The following is a 25711-nucleotide window of genomic DNA, read 5'->3' as shown; positions in this document are numbered from 1 at the left end:
TTAGAAACTCATTTTGAACAATATGATTAACCTTCTAGCCTCTGTAGCTCAGTATTTCCTCAGTAAGGGCTGATTTCTCCTTATTTTCAGTGTGACTCTCATCCCATGAGCTCTCATCACATGTGCCCGACATTAACCCCACATCTAAACCACTGTTGACCTGTAACATGAGAGATCAGACAGATAAGCTGCTCATTACAGTCATGACACCAAACTCCTGGCATAGTTCATTTTGTTTTACAGCTTTTAGAACAGTCTTGGTACTGGGGCACATGGGCTTTAGGCACGCAGGAGGTCCCATTCAGGAGGGAGGGCGAGCCATGGCCGTTCAGGAGGGAGGGCGAGCCATGGCCATTCAGGAGGGAGAGCGAGCGAGCCATGGCCATTCAGGAGGGAGGGCGAGCGAGCCATGGCCGTTCAGGAGGGAGGGCGAGCGAGCCATGGCCGTTCAGGAGGGAGGGCGAGCCATGGCCGTTCAGGAGGGAGGGCAAGCCATGGCCGTTCAGGAGGGAGGGCGAGCCATGGCCAGCCCTCTCACAGAGCGAGAGGGAGTGTGTGTTATTGTGCCCCCCACCACCAGACTGCTGATTTACGCTGCTGAAATGGACTGCCACAAACTGGGCTCTCAAGCCTGTAAATGATCCTCAGGTCAACTGCTAAAAGGCTTTATGTACTGATATGACAGTTACTCCAGTTTTTTTGGGAGAATCTTGGCTCACCTCTGAAAGCAGTGCACTATATAACTTTTTCTATTAAAGTGTCACTCTAACGTTGTAATATTTTGTAATCTCATTTTCTCCAATATATAGTATTAAGAAGCACCCTTAAGGTGCACGCACATGCACATGCACATACACACCTTGTGAATATTGCTATTTGTCCTTACCTGGTTCTAATTATAGTGTATGATGGCACACCTTCACGGAGCCAACAGTGATCTGTCATTGACAGGCCCACAGAGCTCCATGCTCACTGTGAAAGGGAGTGATATCTCTCTGTAAAATATGTATGACATCAAAAAGCCTTAAAGGTTATTACAAATGAATAATGAGTAGTGGGGCGAGAGCAGTAATGTTTAATTTAACATGCACCAATATAGAGCTGGACTGGCTCCCAGCAGTGGTAACTTGCCTGTTGGCCTGGCTGGCCCATACTGCCTGTCTGCCTGCCTGTCTGTCTGCCTGTCTGCTAGGAACACGGGCTCCAACACACACATTCTCAAATGAACATTCATGTTCAGTAGTCTGTATGAATGATCATAGATTTGGTTTCCTTGAATAGACTCGATCTAGGTCTATACTAACAGCATATTTGATACACACAAGCACAGGCTTCAGTAGCATCATCCTCAAATCCTCTGTCGGTTACAAGACAGAGAAAAGCTCTCTCTCTCTCCCAGTATTTCTCTGAAGGAACTTGAATCATGGCCCTGAACTGCTCACGTTAATGTCTGAAGACACTGTACAAAATTGCCTTGTTTATGCCTGTAATGTAAACTGTCTGTTCCAGTGTCGCTCATTCTCAGTGAAACCGGCGAAGATGACAGCCGAGTCTGGAGTGAATTTGCCGGGCGACTACCTGGGAAACAACAGTCATTAATTATGTAAAACTCTTCTCACAATGGGAGCAGAGAGCAGCATACAACTGCAGCTCTGGCTCCTATTAGAGTCACTGTACTCTACAATAAGCCCCTGCTGCCTGGGGCGCTGTGGAGGGATTATCAACCTTCTCAACAACCACCACCCCCTTGACCCTGACACACACACACACACACACACACACACACACACACACACACACACACACACACACACACACACACACACACACACATGTCCTGGTATGTTTAGCTGGGGATGAGAATGAGATGAGTCTGTGCTGTCTCCCTCTCCTAACAGCCCCATCATTCACTGCTCTACTCTACACTTCCCGTTATTTGTTTTGTTTTTGTTCTGCAATTGCCTGTTTTCCGGCATCCTCGGAAAACGATAGGTGAAAGAGAAAAATCTGACAGGACAAATTATATATCATACCAGTGGGGAAGGGAAGGGACTGTTTCATTGCTGATGGTGCTGTCATAACTAGCCCTGTTCATAGGAAGTAGTCATTTTGTTCACATGCTGAATTAAGACCCATCTCCCCCAGTGGACATCACTACTGACAGCTGATAGTGGACGTCCTTTCTTCTTTCAAGTTGGTCACTATTACAAACAGTTTTGGAACACAAAAGGCCTGAATTCAATGTCACCAATCTGTCTACAGACACTTGGCATCAGATGATGGCTGTTTAGAGTTGTGCTTTCCCTTGTCCTTACTGTTTACTGTAAGCAGCAAGCATTTGGTTTCATCTCTGTCAGCTGTGCCTCTGAACCCCCATTCAGCACTTGTTCATCAGATGCTCTCTTTTGAGCATCCGGTCGAGCTGTATCACCGCCTGATACGGCAACTGCACCGTCCGCAACCACATGGCTCTCCAGAGGGTGGTGCGGTCAGCTTAACTCATCACCGGGGCCACGCTGTCTGCCCTCCAGGACATCTACAGCACCCGGTGTCACAGGAAGGCCAAGAAGATCATCAAGGACCTCAGCCACCCGAGCCACGGCCTGTTCACCCCGCTACCATCTAGAAGGTGGAGACAGTACAGGTGCATCAAAGCTGGGACTGAGAGGCTGAAAAACAGTTTATCTCCCCAGGCCATTAGACTATTAAATAGCCATCACTAGTTGGCCTCCGCCCTGTACCCTGCCCTGAACTTTAGTCACTGTTACTAGCCGGCTACCACCCGGTATTCAACCTTGCACCTTAGAGATTGAACACTGGTCACTTTAATAATGTTTACATACTGTTTTACCCACTTCATATGTACACTACTGTTCAAAAGTTTGGGGTCACTTAGAAATGTCCTTGTTTTTGAAAGAAGATTTATCAGGAATACAATGTAGACATTGTTAATGTTGTAAATTACTATTGTAGCTGGAAACAGCTGATTTAAAAAAAATGGAATATCTACATAGGCGTACAAAGGCCCATTATCAGCAACCATCACTCCTGTGTTTCAATGGCACGTTGTGTTAGCTAATCCAAGTTTATCATTTTAAAAGGCTAATTGATCATTAAAAAACACTTTTGCAATTATGTTAGCACAGCTGAAAACTGCTGTTCTGATTAAAGAAGCAATAAAACTGGCCTTCTTTAGACTAGTTGAGTATCTGAAGAATCAGCATTTGTGGATTCGATTATAGGCTCAAAATGGCCAGAAACAAAGACCTTTCTTCTGAAACTCATCAGTCAAATGAAATCCAAGTTTATTTGTCATGTGCGCCGAATACAACACCTTACAGTGAAATGCTTACTTACAGGCTCTAACCAATAGTGCAAAAAAGGTGTTAGGTGAACAATAGGTAAGTAAAGAAATAAAACAACATTTAAAAGACAGTAGCGAGGCTATAAAAGTAGCGAGGCTACATACAGACACCGGTTAGTCAGGCTGATTGAGGTAGTATGTAGATATGGCTAAAGAGACTATGCATATATGATGAACAGAGAGTAGCAGTAGCATAAAGAGGGGTTGGCGGGTGGCAGGACACAATGCAGATAGCCCGGTTAGCCAATGTGCTGGTGCACTGGTTGGTCGGCCCAATTGAGGTAGTATGTACATGAATGTATAGTTAAAGTGACTATGCATATAAGATAAACAGAGAGTAGCAGCAGTGTAAAAAGAGGGGTTGGGGGGGCACACAATGCAAATAGTCCGGGTAGCCATTTGATTACCTGTTCAGGAGTCATATGGCTTGGGGGTAAAAACTGTTGAGAAGCCTTTTTGTCCTAGACTTGGCACTCCGGTACTGCTTGCCATGCGGTAGTAGAGAGAACAGTCTATGACTGGGGTGCTGGGGTCTTTGACAATATTTAGGGCCTTCCTCTGACACTGCCTGGTGTAGAGGTCCTGGATGGCAGGCAGCTTAGCCCCACTGGGCCGTACGCACTACCCTCTGTAGTGCAAACTGGCTCTATTCTTGTTCTGAGAAATGAAGGCTATTCAATGCGAGAAATTACCAAGAAACTGAAGATCTCGTACAACGCTGTGTACTACTCCCTTCACAGAACAGTGCAAACTGGCTCTAACCAGAATAGAAAGAGGAGTGGGAGCCCCCGGTGCACAACTGAGCAAGAGGACAAGTACGTTAGAGTGTCTAGTTTGAAAAACAGACGCCTCACAAGTCCTCAACTGGCAGCTTCATTAAATAGTAGTCGCAAAACACCAGTCTCAACGTCAACAGTGAAGAGGCGATTCCGGGATGCTGGCCTTCTAGGCAGAGTTCCTCTGTCCAGTGTCTTTGTTCTTTTGCCCATCTTAATCTTTTCATTTTATTGGCCAGTCTGAGATATGGCTTTTTCTTTGCAACTCTGCCTAGAAGGCCAGCATCCCGGAGTCGCCTCTTCACTGTTGACGTTGAGACTGGTGTTTTGCGGGTACTATTTAATGAAGCTGCCAGTTGAGGATTTGTGATATTAGGAAGGTGTTCGTAATGTTTTGTACACTGTGTATATTTATATTCCAGACTCTGACATCGCTCATTCTAATATTTATATATTTCTTAATTCCTTTTAATTTTGGGGATTTGTATGTATTGTGTATTACTGCGCTGTCAGGTATTACTGCACTGCTGGAGCTAGAAACATAAGCATTTCGCTACCCCCACGTACACTCCCAATACATTTGATTTGATTTGATGCAGGTTTGGCATGATGTTCCTCTATAGTGAAACAAAGGCTGACACCTGTAATTAATTAGGCTATTATGCATTCTGCAATGATAATTGCTTCACTGGAAAGTCACCAGCCTTCTGAGAGGGAGAGAGAGGAGAGGTGGCTGGAGAATGCTATCCATCAAGAACACTCTCTCTCTGTCTCAGCCTCGCCCGCGCTGTCTCACCTTGACATGGTGTAGGCCAGGTGGAGAGGTACATTGTCTTCGTATGTCTAAGGGGGAGAGATGCTGCTGTGCCTCCCTCTGCCAAGCATGTGCCACTGGTGGGTGCCAGGCTCCACTACTGGACTCAAGCTGGCATACCCATGCCTTCTCCTCTGCTGTGGCTTTGTCCATGGGGCCGTCTAGGAATGGGAGCAGTCCCTTTGTCTTCATCTCTCCTCTCTCTCCTCACACCTCTCCCCTCTTCCCTCTCTCCTCACACCTCTCCACTCTTTTCTTCCCCACTACAGTATTCTCTGGCTCCACTCCTGTCCTAACGATATTTCATATGATACACTCCTCTTTTCACTCCACTGTCTCTCCCTATAGCTCCGTTCTCGGTACATCCTACTCTCTCTCTCTCTCTCTCTCTCCCTATAGCTCCGTTCTCGGTACATCCTACTCTCTCTCTCTCTCTCCCTATAGCTCCGTTCTCGGTACATCCTACTCTCTCTCTCTCGCTCTCTCCCTATAGCTCCGTTCTCGGTACATCCTACTCTCTCTCTCTCTCTCCCTATAGCTCCGTTCTCGGTACATCCTACTCTCTCTCTCTCTCTCTCTCTCTCTCCCTATAGCTCTGTTCTCGGTACATCCTACTCTCTCTCTCTCTCCCTATAGCTCCGTTCTCGGTACATCCTACTCTCTCTCTCTCCCTATAGCTCCGTTCTCGGTACATCCTACTCTCTCTCTCTCTCTCTCTCTCTCTCTCTCCTCTCTCTCTCTCTCTCTCTCTCTCTCTCTCTCTCCCTATAGCTCCGTTCTCGGTACATCCTACTCTCTCTCTCTCTCCCTATAGCTCCGTTCTCGGGACATCCTACTCTCTCTCTCTCTCCCTATAGCTCCGTTCTCGGTACATCCTACTCTCTCTCTCTCTCTCTCTCTCTCTCTCTCTCTCCCTATAGCGCCGTTCTCGGTACATCCTACTCTCTCTCTCTCCCTATAGCTCCGTTCTCGGTACATCCTACTCTCTCTCTCTCCCTATAGCTCCGTTCTCGGTACATCCTACTCTCTCTCCTGTCATGTCACTATAGATTTGTGACTCCTCTTCAGCAGACACACGTTTTCCAACCTTTTAGGTCACTCAGCACTTCAAACATTTCGAATCTCTTGTCTCAAAAATAAATAAACGATCCTGTCTTTTGAACTACAAAGACTTTCACAGAATATTTATTTTCCTTTATTTGTCTTACTCCCTCTCTCTGTCTTGACTTTCCGGTGACTTTGAGGTGTTAAGCAGAGGTTTATGTTGGGTTTTGTGGTGTGGGTGGGTGGGTGGAGCTGCTGGCTGGCTCTGTCTGTCTGTTCCACTGTGATGGTGGAGCTGGGGGGACCGAGCCTACTAGACTCCTGCAGGATGGCGGAGCCAAATAGGGCTTTGATCTGAGTTTAATGCCTCACACTGTTCGGTCTCACACGGAGCTCACCCTGCCATGTCCATCAGGATTACTCTACTCTACCTTGATTTGCTGGAGATCTGCTCACCGCTCTGCCTGCGTCATTTCTCTCTCTCTCTCTCTCTCCTCTCTCTCTCTCTCTCTCTCTCTCTCTCTCTCTCTCTCTCTCTCTCTCTCTCTCTCTCTCTCTCTCTCTCTCTCTCTCTCTCTCTCCTCTCTCTCTCTCTCAAATCTGTGTGTCTTTGTACTACAGCTACTATAGTTATTTTTCACAAATTTAGTGTCCATCCCTTTTATTGATTTATTTTTTTGTTGTATTGAATGTATTGATTGAGATGATTAATTTCTTTATAATTGATTGGTTAGATGTATTGCTTGGTTTGGTATTGATTGTTTAGATTGAAATTATTGATTTGTTTGTTATTGATTAGTTAGATTAATTATATTGATTGGCTCAAAGATCATTGTGACCGCAGAACATCACAAAATGACCTTAGATGTAAGGATAATCGTGTGGTCAGGTTGTAGCTTCACCAGCATTGTAGCAGTAGCCATATTTACCTATAGCTCCCACTCTCACTCTCGTCACCCAGAGAATGGTGTTTTTTACAACCCATAAGGACAACCCATCCCTGTCTCACCCCACGGTCCTGTGACTTGCTGCATTATGTTGTGGTGGAATTCCCAGTGTGTTGTTTTAAAAGGTATGAAGCCTGACTGGGGCTGTGGTGACACTGTCAGCTCCTGGGCCGTGGTGACACTGTCAGCTCCTGGGCCGTGGTGACACTGTCAGCTCCTGGGCCGTGGTGACACTGTCAGCTCCTGGGCCGTGGTGACACTGTCAGCTCCTGGGCCGTGGTGGGACTCAGTGAGCAGCACAGAGCGGTACAAAAGACCAACTGCCATGATTGTGCGCTGACCTTTGCATCATGGGCAAATGACAGGTAATTTAGAGGCCTCTGGGATTGTGGAACCATACAGTCCCTGTCCCTTATATACACACTGCTTCTCTCACCCACCAGCAGCAATAATCTTACCAACACACACACACGTGCGCACACAGACACACACACAGACACACACACAGACACACACACACACACACACACACACACACACACACACACACACACACACACACACACACACACACACACACACACACACACACACACACACGACACACACACAGACACACACCTAACACCCCCACCGCCCTCACACATTCTAATCACCTGCATCATCACACATCCCGTCCTCAAACACCCAAATCACAGGATGTGGCAAGCTGGTAAGGTGAGGGGGAAAAATATGCTTTAGAGTGATAATTGCATAATCACCAGTTGTGATAATTGTAATTGATGACTGCATAATTGCTAATTGCAGTCTTTATGGGAACCTGTCTTTCGCTCTCTCTATCTTTGTCTGTAGTTCAGTGCCTGTCTCTATCTCTTCCCTCCACTTCTTTATCTTACACTCATCTTTCTGCCATAACTTATTCTTCTCTTCTCACATGCTTGCACACACACACGCACATGCATAGAGACTCACACATCGACCATGTGTTCCACTATAAGTATCCTCCTAGGTCTCAGTAAGAATTTCCCAGCAGTGCTATCCCACAGACAGCAGCAGTAGCCTGCCCACACGGACTGATCCTCTGTGAAGAATTATGGTCCACTTTTAACAGGTTTCCCCTCTCTCTGTCTCTCTCTCTTTCTCTAGCTTTCTCTCTCTCGCTTTCTCTCTCTCTCTTACTTTCTCGCTCTCTCGTATTCACTCTCTCTCTCGCTTTCTTTCTCAATTCAATTTACGGGCTTTATTGGCATGGGAAACATGTTTACATTACCAAAGCAAGTGAAATAGATAATAAATAAAAATGAAATAAACAATAAAAAAATTAACAGTAAACTTTACACTCACAAAAGTTCCAAAGGAATAAAGACATTTCAAATGTCATATTATGTGCAAATAGTTAAAGTACAAAAGGGAAATAAATAAACATAAATATGGTTTGTATTTACAATGGTGTTTGTTTTTCACTGGTTGCCCTTGTGGCAACAGGTCACGAATCTTGCTACTGTGATGGCATACTGTGGTATTTCACCCAATGGATATTGGAGTTTATCAAAATTGGATTTATTTTTTCTAATTCTTTGTGGGTCTGTGTAATCTGAGGGAGATATGCGTCCCTAATATGGTCATACATTTGGCAGGAGGTTAATAAGTGCAGTTCAGTTTCCACCTCATTTTGTGGGCAGTGTGCACATAGCCTGTCTTTTCTTGAGAGCCAGGTCTCCCTACGGCGGCCTTTCTCAATAGCAAGGCTATGCTCACTGAGTCTGTACATAGTCAAAGCTTTCCTTAAGTTTGGGTCACTGTGTACTCTCTGTTTAGGGCCAAATAGCATTCTAGTTTGCTTGTTTTTTTGTTAATTCTTTCCAATGTGTCAAGTAATTATCTTTTTGTTTTCTCATGTTTTGGTTGGGTCTAATTGTGTTGCTGTCCTGTGGCTCTGTGGGGTCTGTTTGTGTTTGCGAACAGAGCCCCAGCACCAGCTTGCTTAGGGGACTTCTCCAGGTTCATCTCTTTGTAGGTGATGGCTTTGTTATGGAAGGTTTGGGAATCGCTTCCTTTTAGGTGGTTGTAGAATTTAATGGCTCTTTTCTGGATTTTAATAATTAGCAGGTAACGGTCTAAATCTGCTCTGCATGCATTTATTTGGTGTTTTACATTGGACACTAAGTCATACCACATTGAGCCAAAAGCTTTTTTTAAATCAACAAAGCATGAGAAGACTTTGCCTTTGTTTTGATTTGTTTGTTTGTCAATTAGGGTGTGCATGTTGAATACGTGATCTGTCGTACGGTAATTTGGTAAAAAGCCAATTTAACATTCTCTCAGTACATTGTTTTAACTCAGGAAATGTACGAGTCTGCTGTTAATGATAATGCAGACGATTTTCCCAAGGTTGCTGTTGACCCATATCCCACAGTAGTTATTGGGGTCAAATTTGTTTCCACTTTTGTGGGTTGGGGTGATCAGTCCTTTGTTCCAAATATTGGGGAAGATACCAGAGCTAAGGATGATGTTAAAGAGTTTACGTATAGTCAATTGGAATTTATGGTCTGTATATTTTACAATTTCATTTAGGATACCATCAACACGACAGGCCTTTTTGGGTTGGAGGGTTTGTATTTTGTCCTGTAGTTCATTCAATGTAATTAGAGATCCAGTGAGTTCTGGTAGTCTTTTTTGTTTGTTTGTACTTTTACTCCTTTTTCTCCGCAATTGGTAGTTACAGTCTTGTCCCATCGCTGCAACTCCCCAAAGACATGGGAGAGGCGAAGGTTGTGAGCCATGCGTCCTCCGAAACACGATCCTGCCAAGCCGCACTGCTTCTTAACACACTGCTCGCTTAACTCAGAAGCCAGCCAGTCGGAGGAAACACCGTCCAGCTGGCGACCAAGTCAGCTTGCAGGTGCACGTCCAGCCACATGGAGTCACAATGGGACATGGAAATCCTGGCCGGCCAAACCCTCCCCTAAACCGGACGATCATGGGTCTCCCAGTCACAGTAGGCTGTAACACATCCTGGGATCGAACCTGGGTCTGTAGTGATGCCTCATGCACGGCGAAGGAGTGCCTTAGACCGCTGTGCCGCTCGTGAGGCCCCTTTTGGTAGTCTTTAATAGTTGATTCTAAGATTTGTATTTGATCATGTATTTGGGGGTTTTTATACGGCCAAAACGATTGGAGAAGTGATTTATCCATACATCTCAATTTTGGATAGATAACTCTTCGTGTTGTTGTTTGTTTAGTGTTTTCCAATTTTCCCAGAAGTGGTTAGAGTCTATGGATTCTTCAATTACATTGAGCTGATTTCTGACGTGCTGTTCCTGCTGTTCCTTCTTTTTCCGTAGTGTCTCTCTCTCTTGCTCTCTCTCTCGCTTTCACTTTCTCGCTCTGTCTCTCGCTTTCACTCTCTCTTGCTTTCTCACTCGCTCGCTCTCTCTCTGAACTGGGTGTTTGTTACTGCTTGTAAAGTTAACCTTCATCACATCCCTTTCAGAGAAGCCATAGGACAACCAGCTCTGCAGCACTCCACCAATCAGGCCTTTATGTTTGAGTGGCCAGACGGAAGCCACTCCTCAGTAAAAGGCACATGACAGCCCACAACGATATTGCCAAAAGGCACCTAAAGGACTCTCAGACCATGAGAAATAAGATTCTCTGGTCTGTTGAAACCAAGATTGAACTCTTTGGCTTGAATGCTAAGCGTCATGTCTGGCGGAAACCTGGCACAATCCCTACGGTGAAGCATGATGGTGGAAGCATCATGCGTGGGGATGTTTTTCAGTGGCAGGGACTGGGAGACTAGTCAGGATCGAGGGAAATATGAACTGAGCAAAGTACAGAGAGATGCTTGATGAAAACCTGCTCCAGAGCACTCAGGGCCTAAGACTGGGGCAAAGGTTCACCTTCCAACAGGACAACGACCCTAAGCACAGAGCCAAGACAACGCAGGAGTGGCTTCAGGACAAGTCTCAATGGCCTTGAGTGGCCCAACCAGAGCCCGGACTTGAACCCGGTTTGAACATCTCTGGAGCGACTTGAAAATAGCTGTGCAGCGACGCTCCCCATCCAACCTGACAGAGCTTGAGAGGATATGCAGAGAAGAATGGGAGAAACTCCCCAAATACAGGTGTGCCAAGCTTGTAGTGTCATACTCGAGGCTGTAATCGCTGCCAAAGGTGCTTCAACAAAGGGTCTGAATAATTATGTAAATGTGATATTTCCGTTTTTATTTTTAATACGTTTGCAAAAATGTATAAAAACCTGTTGCTTTGTCATCATGGGGTATTGCGTGTGGATTGATGAGGAAAAAAACAATTTAATACATTTTATAATGTGAGTAAGACCTTTAAACAGGTCAACATTCACAAGGCCGGAGGGCCAGACGGATTACCAGGATGTGTACTCCAAGCATGCGCTGACCAACTGGCAAGTGTCTTCACTGACATTTTCAACCTCTCCCTGTCTGAGTCTGTAATACCTACATGTTTCAAGCAGACCACCATAGTCCCTGTGCCCAAGAACACTAAGGTAACCTGCCTAAATGACTACCGACCCGTAGCACTCACGTCTGTAGCTATGAAACGCTTTGAAATGCTGGTCATGGCTCACATCAACACCATAATCCCAGAAACCCTAGACCCATTCCAATTTGCATACCGCCCCAACAGATCCACAGATGATGCAATCTTTATTACACTCCTCACTTCCCTTTCACACCTAGACAAAAGGAACACCTATGTGAGAATGCTATTCATTGACTACAGCTCAGCGTTCAACACCATGGTGCCCTCAAAGCTCATCACTAAGCTAAGTACCCTGGGACTAAACACCTCCCTCTGCAACTGGATCCTGGACTTCCTGATGGGCCACCCCCAGGTGGTAAGGGTAGGTAACAACACATCCGCCACGCTGATCCTCAACACAGGGGCCCCTCAGGGGTGCGTGCTCAGTCCCCTCCTGTACACCCTGTTCACTCATGACTGCACGGCCAGGTACGACTCCAACACCATCATTAAGTTTGCTGATGACACAACAGTGGTGGGCCTGATCACCGACAATGATGAGACAGCCTATAGGGAGGAGGTCAGAGACCTGACCATGTGGTGCAAGGACAACAACATCTCCCTCAACATGATCAAGACAAAGGAGATGATTGTGGACTACAGGAAAAGGAGGACCGAGCACGCCCCCATTCTCATCGACAGGGCTGTAGTGGACCAGGTTGTGAGCTTCAAGTTCCTTGACGTCCACATCACCAACGAACTAACATCGTCCAAGCACACCAAGACCGTCGTGAAGAGTGCACGACGAAACCTATTCCCCATCAGGAGACTGAAAAGATTTGGCATGGGTCCTCAGATCCTCAGTAGGTTTTACAGCTGCACCATCGAGAGCATCCTGGCGGGTTGCATCACTCCCTGGTATGGCAACTGCTCGGCCCCCGACCGCAAGGCACTACATAGTGTAGTGTGTACGGCCCAGTACATCACCGGGGCCAAGCTCCCTGCCATCCAGGACCTCTATACCAGGCGGTGTCAGAGGAAGGCCCTAAAAAATGTCAAAGACTCCAGCCACATTAGTCATAGACTGTTCTCTCTGCTACTGCACGGCAAGCGGTACCGGAGTGCCAAGTCTAGTTCCAAGAGGCTTCTAAACAGCTTCTACCCCAAAGCCATAAGACTCCTGAATATCTAATCAAATGGCTACCCAGACTATTTGCACCCCCCCCCCCCTACGCTGCTCTCTGTTATTATTACTTTAATAACTCTACCTACATGTACATATTACCTCAATTACCTCGACACCGGTGCCCCCGCACATTGGCTCTGTACCGGTACCCCCTGTATATAACCCCACTATTGTTATACACTGCTGCTCTTTAATTATTTGTTATTCTTATCTCTTACTTTTTTGGGGGGGGTATTTTCTTGAACTTTATTGTTGGTTAAGGGCTTGTAAGTAAGTATTTCACTGCAAGGTCTACACCTGTTGTATTTGGCACATGTGACAAATAAAATGTGATTTGATGGTAGTGGCAGCGTGTGTACCGAGTGTGCTAACGTGAGGAGACATCAGGCATGTGATAGATGTCTACTCTAGCAGCTGCAGACAGGTTAATGGTGTGATTGTGGAGGTAATCTCCATGTTCTCTCGTTAAAGGATGATGAAGGGCCAGGAAAATGGATCCTGTTGCATTCACAGGTCCTGTGCTTCTTACATTTGCAGTTCAGGGCCCTGTTTGATGGATTCATCAATGCATTGACTCAGTGGACAGTCAATGAGCTCACCATGGCATCATTCACAATGGGACAGTAGCCTTCTTCTTTGTTAATGCATCTCATTGACAGGGAGACAAAGGGCTTTTGACATTTAACAGCTGGCAAGTAGCCTATACTTATGTGAATAATGTTAATATCTACAGATTCTTCTTTACTGAGGGTGGATCGGTTTACAGGCACACACAGCACACTACATTTCGTAGTTTGGATTTTGGATTGTTTGGGGATTTTGGAGTCACAGTCACACATATACATGTTTTGTATAGAGAGACCACTTATTTTATACGTGTGAAGGCTATTTGCTGAACCAACAATGCAGAGGGAGAGAGAGCGAGAGTAGAGGAGTCAGCTGAGAGCTGCAGACTATTACATCTGTATTGATTGGGCTCCAGCTTTTCCATGAACTCCGAGTGGGAGTGATGGGAGGGATTTGCTTGATCTTTATGATATTTCTTTAAACATGATGCTGTCGTTATGCCTCTCCAGGGAGGACACAAGCCATTTCCAGTAAATCAAGGGCTCTTTGTCTCTCTCTGTTTTCCACAGTTGTTATTTATAAGCCTCTAAACAGTTTCTCCACCATTCTCTTAAGTGTTTTCAGTCAGTGTTCCACAATAATATTGTTGAGCTGAAGATAGACCATTAAAGAACGTCTCAGACGTAACCATACACTTGGCCCCTTTAATAGAAGTCATTGTGTCTGATCAGATCAAAAATATAACACTGACAGGAATTCTATAGACAATAGATGGAAATAATTAGCTTTCAGTCTGCTCTTGGACTGGAGGGACATTTGGAGTGGATCTGATGTAATATTTCAGAGTTGCTAAACTACAGATGTACGATCTTAATTTGAGCATGTTTGCTACAGCAGGAAAAGAATCCTGCAGCAACAGGAAAAGTGGTTTGTAATTAATCAACATTTTGTAGGGGTTGATTACATTTTTTGTTGGGGCAAATCAAGTCTGAAATTTCTATGTGGAAATTACAAACTTTAAGAGCTTTTTTAAAACTCAAACGCTCTACAAGTTTGCATTTCCTTTCTCTCAGCAACAAAAGAGTGATCAAATTAAGATCCTACATCTATAAGACTTTCAGCCAATGACATCCTCCGACAACAGGCCTGCTGGTGTATTATAGGACCTGTGAGGACTGTAACCCATATATCCACCAGGGCAGGTGCCCTCTCCATGGGGCCAGGTGGCGCCTAATTCCCTTCTTTGTCCCTCCTAATGAATTGTTAATTGGTTTACATCACCCGTGGAGTGGAGAATAGCAGGAGGGTCTGGGTGTTGGTGTGATGGAGGTCACAGACGCTGACAAGCCTCATAGAGCACACCAGCACCTGCGTTTCAACAGGACAAATGTCACCTCACTACACACTGCAGCGTTGGGGTTTAAGAGGCCAAATATCAGCTTGCAGTATTACCTCAGAAACTTGTTCACATAATTCAGCACACAAACCCCATCAGAATGTCATGTTGGGGATTAACTTCTACAGATGGACATTGTGGCTTTGTTTCTGTCTGTCTCATTTGCACAATTACTTTATATGCTGGCTGTTTACTTCATATGTCAAAACAGTGTAGAATGCATTTAAATGTAGATTGTCTGTGTGTATGGGTCAATAAATGTCCATTCAGTACAGGTGAAGTATTGATGCCTGAGTGTCACCCTGACGGCTGTGTCCTGTCCTGTTCTCTCTAGGTGGTTGCTCTGAACAAGCGCAGTAAGGAGGCAGAGTCTGCATTCCTGGGAATCTACAAGCAGCTTATCGAAGCCCCAGGTGAGTCTCCCACCTGGAACAGAGCCACACACACACATCACATCACATCACATCACATCACAACACAGTCACAGACACAGACAACATACATTACTCATGTAACAACCCTCCCATAGGGGATCACTCTTCCCAGCCAGATCAACTACACACCAAGCCCAAGTCAGCATCATTAGGTCAACCACAGAGTTTCTAAACCAAGAGGCGCAACATCGCGAGACTTCCGGGAACGCTTGCGAAACAGACAAAGCAGACCAGGCTGTGGTTTGGGGTTCGAGAAGTTAAAAACTATTTCTTAGTTGTTCATTTTCTCAATATAAAGGCACAACTTAGATTCAAGCCAATGTCTTAAGTAGTTGAACATGTGACAAACTGACACATTTTCGTTAAAAAAAACATATCGAAGGAGGGCCTTTGATTTGACGGCCTGCACATGCCCAGTTCTGCGCGAGACGACCGTTAGACTCAATGATTTATATATACAGTACACTGGATGACTGATAGGGGCCACTGTGTTAAGCCGCCACGCCTCCATCTTGGCACTCCCTCACCATTGTAAAAAATATTTTGGAAGCTATAGAAAAGCATTTATTAATGTCTACGTTTGTTTCTGCCATGTTTATTCTATTACAGACAACTTAATGCATACTTTTAAATTATATTATGTGAGCTAACCATACAAATTGAAATTGAAAAAATTATAAATACTTTAGGGAAAATGTATATTTTTTTATTACTAATGATACTGCCCCCACTACAACAACAACAAAATACTTAAATACATGCAATTTTGTCCTTGAAACAATGAAATCTGCAAAACACCAGTCTCAACATCAACAGTGAAGAGGCAACTCCGGGATGCTGGCCTTCTAGGCAGAGTTGCAAAGAAAAAGCCATATCTCAGACTGGCCAATAAAATGAAAAGATTAAGATGGGCAAAAGAACACAGATACTGGACAGAGGAACTCTGCCTAGAAGGCCAACATCTTGGATTCACCTCTTCACTGTTGATGTTGAGACTAGTGTTTTGCGAGTACTATTTAATGAAGCTGCCAGTTGAGGACTTGTGAGGCGTCTGTTTCTCAAAGTAGACACTCTAATGTACTTGTCCTCTTGCTCAGTTGTGCACCGGGGCTTCCCAATCCTCTTTCTATTCTGGTTAGAGACAGTTTGCGCTGTTCTGTGAAGGGAGTAGTACACAGCATTGTACGAGATCTTTAGTTTCTTGGCATTTTCTCGCATGGAATAGCCTTCATTTCTCAGAACAAGAATAGACTGACGAGTTTCAGAAGAAAGGTATTTGTTTCTGGCCATTTTGAGCCTGTAATCAAACCCACAAATGCTGATGCTCCAGATACTCAACTGGTCTGAAGAAGGCCACTTTTATTGCTTCTTTAATCAGAACAACAGTTTTCAACTGTGCTAACATAATTGCAAAAGTGTTTTCAAATGATCAATTAGCCTTTTAAAATGATAAACTTGGATTAGCTAACACAACGTGCCATTGGAACACAGGAGTGATGGTTGCTGATAATAGGCCTTTGTACGCCTATGTAGATATTCCATTAAAAAAATCAGCTGTTTCCAGCTACAATAGTCATTTACAACATTAACAATGTCTACACTGTATTTCTGATCAATTTTGATGTTATTTTAATAGGCAAAAAAAGTGCTTTTCTTTCAAAAACAAGGACATTTCTAAGTGACCCCAAACTTTTGAACAGTAGCATATGTTTAAACGGTTTCTCATGCTTGGAGTCTTCACAGATTTGGCAAAAATCGTGTGACATAAAACACTACCTTTCTTTCTTACATTTATGATACTGCTTGTCATTGTACCATATACTAAGCATTTAACAATTTAATTACACATTGAACTTGATCCTGTAAAATTCCTGGATATTGCTGTTGTACTTTTTCTTTTTTGTTTGGAGATTTCGGAATTGTACTGTACCTCTTAACATTTCGTATCTCGCTATCTTAATACATCTAGATGTTCCGCTAGCGGAACACCGCTCCAATATCCAATGATAGGGCGTGGCGCGAATTACAAACTCCTCAAAAATCCAAAAACTTCAATTTTTCAAACATATGACTATTTTAAAGACAAGACTCTCCTTTATCTAACCACATTGTCCAATTTCAAAAAGGCTTTACAACGAAAGGAAAACATTAGATTATGTCAGGAGAGTACCCAGCCAGAAATAATCACACACCCATTTTTCAAGCTAGCATATAATGTCACAAAAACCAAAACCACAGCTAAATGCAGCACTAACCTTTGATGATCTTCATCAGATGACACTCCTAGGACATTATGTTATACAATACATGCATGTTTTGTTCAATCAAGTTCATATTTATATAAAAAAACAGCTTTTTACATTAGCATGTGACGTTCAGAACTAGCATACCCACCGCAAACTTCCGGGGAATTTACTAAATTACTCACGATAAACGTTCACAAAAAACATAACAATTATTTTAAGAATTATAGATACAGAACTCCTTTATGCAATCGCTATGTCAGATTTTAAAATAGCTTTTCGGTGAAAGCACATTTTGCAATATTGCCATGTGCACAATTCCAAAATAATTATGTGGTTGCAAAATCGAATACTTCTAACAGAAAGAGTAACTTTACCATGACTAATAAAACAAAAATATATACTGTCATTAACGGGGTTCTTCAATAATCGTGCATAATAGTTGTTTCATGCACCTTTATCTAGCTGTTTAGTTATGTGGGGACATTATCGCGCAACATCACCTGATTCAGGAAAGGGTTTTCTGAATGACGGTCAAGTGATAAAGAGCTTGTGTGATACTGCACAAGACTGAACAACAGCCAAAATGCGGGAATGAATGTTTATCTCGAAGATTGACAGAACATTTTGGTTTCTATGTTGTTAGAGCAGTCAAGATAATTAGCCTATGTCATGGACAACATTAAGTCAAGATTCCTGAGGTTAGATAACGGTCTGTGTACGTTTTGATCATTTGCTTTCCAAGTTAAAGCGGAGCAATCGGGAACATGAAAACGGTTTATTTAATTTTTTTATAGAAATATAAAAAAAATGCTTGTTTTTTTTTCTTCCGTTTTTGCTATAAAACCCCAAAACGACTTGATATTTCAACTTTCACATGTGGACGGGGTTAAATTTGGAATGCTTGTCATTGGTCAAGTGCACAGCCAACACTTCATGTCCTTTCACTTCATGTCCTTTCAAAGTAGGAGTTCACCCTTCTATCTCTATTCTATGAATCTATTAAAGTAGCGGTGTGTGGGTAAAATCACTGGGGAAGCAAAGCCAGGCAAAAATGTGTTGTGATAATTGTGTTGCTTGCTGTATAACATATTAGTTCATATGCTCTGACACCGTGATATATACGCCTAAGGCCGAGACAATAAGAAGACACAGTGGCAGAATACATTCAAAACACACCTTTTCTTCATCATAAAACCAGAGTGCATCATCCACAAAACATACAGCATGTACCAAACAGTTACATGACCTACAGCATGATCAAGCAAGTTCATGTCTCTGACATTTTGGACTACTAAACAACTATTGATTTAGAACCACAGAGAGTTACCGCCAGTCGTAAAGAAAACAGGCACCGCTGCCTCCACTATTCCAGCACCATTTCAACTTCAACATTTCAACATCATCAAATCACCTTTGCTTAGTCTAATACAGTGACAACTAAAATATATCATAAACGATTTAGTCCAATCAACATTAGCTAAATATGATGTGGCAGTCCATGGTATCCGAATGATTTCTGTGTGCGTGCATGCAAGTAGAAAAAACCTGACTCGCCCTACTTGTAGAGAAACACCAATGCCATCCTCCTCTTTCATGTTGCCTAAATGGTTTATGACTGTCATACAGTACAAGCTTTTAGATTTTATTGTCCTAGGCTATCTGGCTAAAATACTTGCTCACTAGCCTAACTTCCTTTCATGGGCAACAATGTGCCAGGCCGCTACATCTAGCTACATGTTGAACTTCCATCCTCTCGCGCCTCCCGAGTGCATTGCCGTGCTAGAAGCATCACTACAGACCCGGGTTCCCAGGCTGTGTCACAGCCGGCCGCGACCGGGAGAGCCATGCGGCGACGCACAATTGGCCCAGCATCGTCTGGGTTAATTGTGCGTCGCCGCATGGGTCTCCCGGTTGCGGCCGGCTGCGACACAGCCTGGGAACCCGGGTCTGTAGTGATGCTTCTAGCACGGCAATGCACTCGGGAGGCGCGCCGGGATGTCCTTGTGGCGGCCCGGGCGCATGCATGCTGACTTCGGTCGCCAGTTGTACGGTGTTTCCTCCGACACATTGGTGCGACTGGCTAGGTTAAGGGTCGTAGCTAGGTTAAGGGTCGTGTTTCGGAGGCTGCATGGCTCTCAACCTTCGCCTCTCCGAGTCGGTACGGGAGTTGCAGCAATGGACAAGACTGTAACTACCAATTTGGATATCATGAAAAAGGGGTAAAAAGTACAAAAAATAAATAAGAAAAGAAGGTCCATCCTCTCAGTCCAGGGGCACAATGTCTGATCAAAATCACTTTTATAATCATTAGTCAGTATGGAGAATTAAATCACCGTTATAATCATTAGTCAGTATGGAGAATTAAATCACCGTTATAATCATTAGTCAGTGTGGAGAATTAAATCACCGTTAGAATCAGTCAGTGTGGATAATTAAATCACCGTTATAATCATTAGTCAGTATGGAGAATTAAATCACCGTTATAATCATTAGCCAGTATGGAGAATTAAATCATCGTTATAATCATTAGTCAGCATGTAGAATTAAATCACCGTTAGAATCATTAGCCAGTATGGAGAATTAAATCATCGTTATAATCATTAACCAGTATGGAGAATTAAGTAAAACTACAAGTCCAAATCCCTATCTCCATCCATGGCTAAGTTAGGAAATGCACGATTTTAGCTAGCCACCGGAGGACAATGACACAACGAGATGTGTTGTGATGGGATTGGTTTGAAGCCAAATCCAAACTAACTTCCTTTGACACTTTTTTTTGGTGTGCCAGGACCATTCACAGCTGAGCTCACTCAGTTGGCTATTATTTTATTAAACAAATGATCAAGGGGAGACCAAATGCTCGCTGGCTTCCCTTGCATTCAATGCTACGTGCAACAACAATGTCATACTCTTTTTGACCAGACAGAATCTGATAGATGGGCTACACATACTGAGACAGAGGGGCGCTGTTTCATTCGCTCGGATGCTTTCTCCGGTGAGATACTGTACATTCAGCCTCTTGTGAATTCAACAAAATTTATGAAACACAGAGAGACGAAAGAGACAATTTTTTGGGGAAGCCTGGCTTCCCTTGGCATCCATGAATACACACCACTGATCTATTATCTATTAATTAATTGATTAATAGCTGCCCATACCGTGCCACAATGACAAGATTAAGTATGATTTCTCAAATGTTTGCATAAGATTTAGTGTGTATTGACTTATTAATAAACTGTAAATTGTTAGCTGACTGATATATCCTAGCTACCTACACTACCGGTCAAAATCTTTAGAACACCTACTCATTCAAGGGTTTTTCTTTATTTTTAGCATTCATGGTGAAGCTGGTTAAGAGAATGCCAAGAGTGTGTAAAGCTGTCATCAAGGCAAAGGGTGTCTACTTGAAGAATCTCAAATATAAAATATATTTTGATTTGTTTACCACTTTTTTGGTCCATATGTGTTATTTCATAGTTTTGATGTCTTCACTATTATTCTACAATGTAGAAAATAGTAAAAATAAAGAAAAACCCTGGATTGAGTAAGTGTTCTAAAACTTTTGATCTGTTAGTGTAACTAACCATTGGCAATATTATTCAATGATGCCATATAGCCAAAATAACAGTCTCTTGCTAGACTAGAGATATGCTCCTAGCTATTTGTTAGCCAGGGATTGTGCGTCTAACTAGCTGGAAGGAAGCAAAGGTGTGAATAGTAGACATGTAAATATATAATTTCATTGTTTACAGCAGCTGTGAAGCTACCCAGACCTGTCTGATCAGCCTGGTAGGGTGCCCTGAGTGTGTCCAGCTTACACCTGTGCTAATCTGTGTGTATAACAATGGAATGAAACATCCAACCCGTGCCTAAAGTGTCGTGCTGTAGGTCCACCACACACCCAAAGGGTTGTGGGGTCCTGTCCAGAAACAACCCCTAGACACTTGTGGAGATCTGAGACGATTGGACAGGTGTAAGCAATACTGCCAAAATTTCACCAAACCTATCAGAGGGTTAGGTGGAGCTCTCACCATGTCACCATCCATCAATCCTTCTCAGGTCTCCACAAGTGACTAGACTCTGGGCAGTAATAATAATTTATTACATTTGTAAAGCGCTTTTCATTATACATGAATTAACTCAAAGTGCATGAAATATATATTTTTATTTTTAAAAGCCCAACAGTGAACAGTCTTGTCAGGAAGGGAGTTCCATAGGTGTGGTGCATGGCAGGAAAAGGTACGGTTCCCCATTGTTTGGAGCCGGGTCCTGGGTGCATTAAGCAGTTTGGCATGGCTTGATCGTAGGGTGCGTGGAGGTTCATAGGGAAAGAGTAGATCTGGCAGGTAGGCAGGTCCAATGCCATTTAGGGCTTTGTAGACCAGGAGGAGAATTTTAAAGTCAATTCTTTGAGGAACAGGTAGCAATGGAGGTCAGCAAGGATGGGGGGGAAGTGGACAGACTTTTTTTGTTTGTGTCAGAAACCTTGCAGCACTGTTTTGAGCTGTAATTTATTGAGTTTGCAGGCAGGCCCCCCAAGTACTGCATTCCCATAATCAATTCTGGAGAAAACGAATGCATGGATAAGGTTTTCTGTGTCAGAAGTGGTAAGATAGGGTCTTAGGCGGGAGATGTTCTTCATGTGAAAGAATTCTGTTATACATATGTGATTAATGTGGGCATTGAAGGAGAGGTGCACAGAATATCAAACCCAGGTTGGTGATGACTGAGGAGAGATGGCAGGGCGGATGCTGCATTAGTTGGTGATGACTGAGGAGAGATGGCAGGGCGGATGCTGCAGGAGTTGGTGATGACTGAGGAGAGATGGCAGGGCGGATGCTGCAGGAGTTGGTGATGACTGAGGAGAGATGGCAGGGCGGATGCTGCAGGAGTTGGTGATGACTGAGGAGAGATGGCAGGGCGGATGCTGCAGGAGTTGGTGATGACTGAGGAGAGATGGCAGGGCGGATGCTGCAGGAGTTGGTGATGACTGAGGAGAGATGGCAGGGCGGATGCTGCAGGAGTTGGTGATGACTGAGGAGAGATGGCAGGGCGGATGCTGCAGGAGTTGGTGATCTGCTGGGAGGTGCCTATCAGCATTACCTCGGTCTTGCTGCTGTTGAGTTGGAGGAAGTTGTTCTGCATCCAAGACTTAACCTCTTCCAGACAGTTGGACAAAGTTGACAGAGCAGATGTTGAGGGGCTAAGCGTTGTTTCTGGACAGGACATGGGTCTTATGGTAGCCCGGTCTGGCACTGTCTAAAAATGTTACTTTTTTCAGACACACACACACACACACAATGCTTGAAGAGTTTACCGATTGTAATGATTTCATTATTGGTTATTATTATTGTCAAGGATTTTGCTTTGTTCGTCTGCCGATCGATGTTTTGGGGACCACCCGTCATCATTTTTTACTTGATTCTACATGCAGTGCGCACTCAGTTCACAAATTACTTTCAGAGGTGCTAAGTACTCTCGACCAAACGCTATTGGTGTATCTGAGCCTTAACAGTATTTGAGTGTGTGTGTGCGCACAAGTGTTAAACTTCAAGAACATTGATAAGAGGGAGTAGGACTACTTAAACATTGGGAGCATTAATAGCTGTGTGTTACAGTAACTTGTTGTGTTATTTATGGACATAATGCCATTAAAAACGTTCTGATACAGATTATTTTGTGTTTCTTTCCCTTACAATCAAAACATGCCTATATTTTAATGCACTGCTTTTTTAATGGAAAATGGTTTATTTAGGACCAAATTTGAACAAATGAAAAAATTGCGATTAAACGCGATTAACTAATGCCATTAACTTGATTTAAATATTTGTATTGTTTGACAGCCCTAGTTAAAATACAAAGTGAATGTTTTCTTGCCATAGATATCCAAGATATATAAATATCCTGTAATATCATAAGACAGCCTGTAGCTCTTATCTATGTTTTAGAGTCGGTGCTCTCTGTGGTTCCCAAGACTGTGTGGGGCCACTTCAAAACCTGAGTGCTGGTCCTTGAGAGTTGCATTGCTGAGGAGAGCCGATCCTTGTGGGGATAGGCTGGTGATTGGAGAGGGCCAATTAAAAGCCAACTGTAGCTTGTCTTAGTGTGGAGCGCAGGCCTGATGTGGCCAGCAGGGGAAGTGAGAGAGAGAGGGAGAGAAGGAGGGGGAGAAATACTGTTTATTCTGTTGTTGTTTGGTGCCGGGGCAAACTAAACAGTATTGCTCTTTGTTGCAGGAGACGAGAGGAAAACACAGTCCAATCTCCAGCTAGATCAGAGGAACACTCATGGAAAGAGTAGAGAATTCTGTTTACAGATTTAATGAATACAAGATAAAAGTGGGTGTCAGAGAAATAGCTACTTACTTTTAAAGGTCTCCATTTTTCATTGAAGTCTCCTGCTTGATATTGCACCACACACTTTGAATTTAGTTATTTTCTTGATAAGAAATGGATGTCTTTTAAGATGTATTCAGTTTGATATCCTGACCTACACTTGCACGTATCAAGGGCTTAATGGAGGACCCAGGATGGTTTTAGGGGCTATATTTTGTCATAAACACATTTTCTATCAAGAGCAGACTGAACCAACAGTGGTATTGTAAGGCAACGAGGACAACACAGGCATTGACAAGAAAGTGTACTCATAAACCATGTGGCGGTTAAACTGTATCAGAACCCTTGTAGCTAGGATAAGGATGGAATTGAACATTTACTTTTACTTTCACGCACGCACGCGCGCACACACACACACATGCATGCATACTCACTTTCTAATCAGTTCCTATTTTCTGTTCATTTGACCAATGTGATGTAATTTGTAAACATATATGACATTGAAGTGGACATCCATTCCCAACAATCATTTCTCTTTGATTGTCCGGGTTGGGGGTTGAGCCTTGCCTAAAGGAGTGGGCCTCTCTGGCTACATCAGGTGTCCTTGGATTAGCAAATCCAGACACTCATCTCCATCTGATTTTACCTGGACCTGCATTAGCATCTAGGTGACTTTCCCTCATCGGAGTCTCTAGTCTTAGCTCTCATACTGTGTGTCACTGCAGGTGTGTGCATGGATGATTTCTCCTGGGCTTACTACACAGAAGGAGTTAATATTGGAGTTATTTTTTTGCAGTAAAAGCAAAAACTCAGCCAGCTGATTGCTGATTATTATTTGCCGTCTAATCCCATAATGCTATACCAATAATTGTCGTTAACTGCTAATTGCTAAAAGTCTCAATCTGTTAATTATTATCCTTCAGATATTCTTTACCTCTTATCTGATTCCAAACAGGAGTCACAACAACGAGTAGGGTATTTGTGTATCGGCCCCCTCACATAATATGCCATCTGTGACTGTGAGGTGGGCCTGCGGTATCCAACGCCTGTTTATCATTGTGCATCTCACTGGCCTGTCCAAGGTCACCCCCTCTTCCCAGAATGGATTGCTCCAGGTACACCAGAGGACAGTCAGTTGGCTGTGGTTCCCACTTTATCTCCCTCCTAAACACAACAATGTGCTGCTTTCTCACCAGTCTCCAAACAAATGCTCCAGCTCATGTATTTTTAATATTCTGACAGACGCAATTATTCTTTACACGCCGTGCTCGTTAATCTTAATGCCGTTATTACTATTCATTGCCAGGCATTTTTTTTCTCTCTCGCTCCTCTTATTTCAATTGAAAGGATCCTTGCATGCTGGTCGGTCTGCTGACACTCAAAGGCCATTGGTCCAATGAGAACAGCCGACAGCAGAGTTAATGAATGCAGAAGGAGAGCCAGGGAGGGGGAGGGGACAAGGGCAGCAACTCAATATGTGACCTGTTGTATCCAGTTAGCAGTGAAGTTTGGTGTCAGGTATCAGTTATCCACAATAACGATGAACATGTTATGATGCTGTTTTCAATTTCACAATGCATATGAATGTTATAGACAGAGGAAATGCTATACACTGTGTGTGTCACCTCTCTCTCTTTCTCTCTCTCTCTCTCTTTCTCTCTCTCTCTCTCTTCTCTCTCTCTCTCTCTCTCTCTCTCTCTCTCTCTCTCTCCTCTCTCTCTCTCTCCCATGCACACACACACACTCACGGGCAGACATACAGACTCTAACATAGACATCACTCTGCTCTTTCGGCTGATGTCAACAGAAATCCTCTATACTAATGGCTAATTCTTCATATTTTGTTATGATTTGGCTTTTGTTTTCACTGTAAAGTCAGCAAGTGTATCAATTCCTAGCTGCTAAACAAGATGGCTATCATTATATATGTGTCTGGACTCAGCTTCACTTGTGTATTTTTGATATTTATGGTGTGTTCACATATATTTTAGAGGCTACTTATACAGGAAATTGGTATAAAACCCATATAAACTGTATTTCTGATAATATAACAATATTTTAGGTTGACAATAATTATGATACAATACAATTTTTGATATA

The 25711-nt window shown here is 43.5% G+C and overlaps 1 protein-coding gene across 2 annotated transcripts in view; it reads left to right on the top strand.

Annotated features, from left to right (window-relative positions):
• Positions 1-25711, top strand: part of LOC106585474 (homeobox protein cut-like 2) — a 114588-nt gene that overhangs the window by 57858 nt on the left and 31019 nt on the right. For both annotated transcript variants that reach the window (XM_014171712.3, XM_014171711.3), the window contains exon 4: positions 14931-15009. In XM_014171712.3, coding sequence (XP_014027187.3) covers positions 14931-15009 — 79 coding nt within the window. The remainder of the gene's footprint in view (positions 1-14930; positions 15010-25711) is intronic.

Source organism: Salmo salar, chromosome 24, assembly GCF_965601325.2.
Source record: "Salmo salar chromosome 24, fSalSal1, whole genome shotgun sequence".
NCBI classification, from domain to species: Eukaryota; Metazoa; Chordata; class Actinopteri; order Salmoniformes; family Salmonidae; genus Salmo; species Salmo salar.
This window is presented reverse-complemented; position numbering and strand designations above follow the sequence as displayed.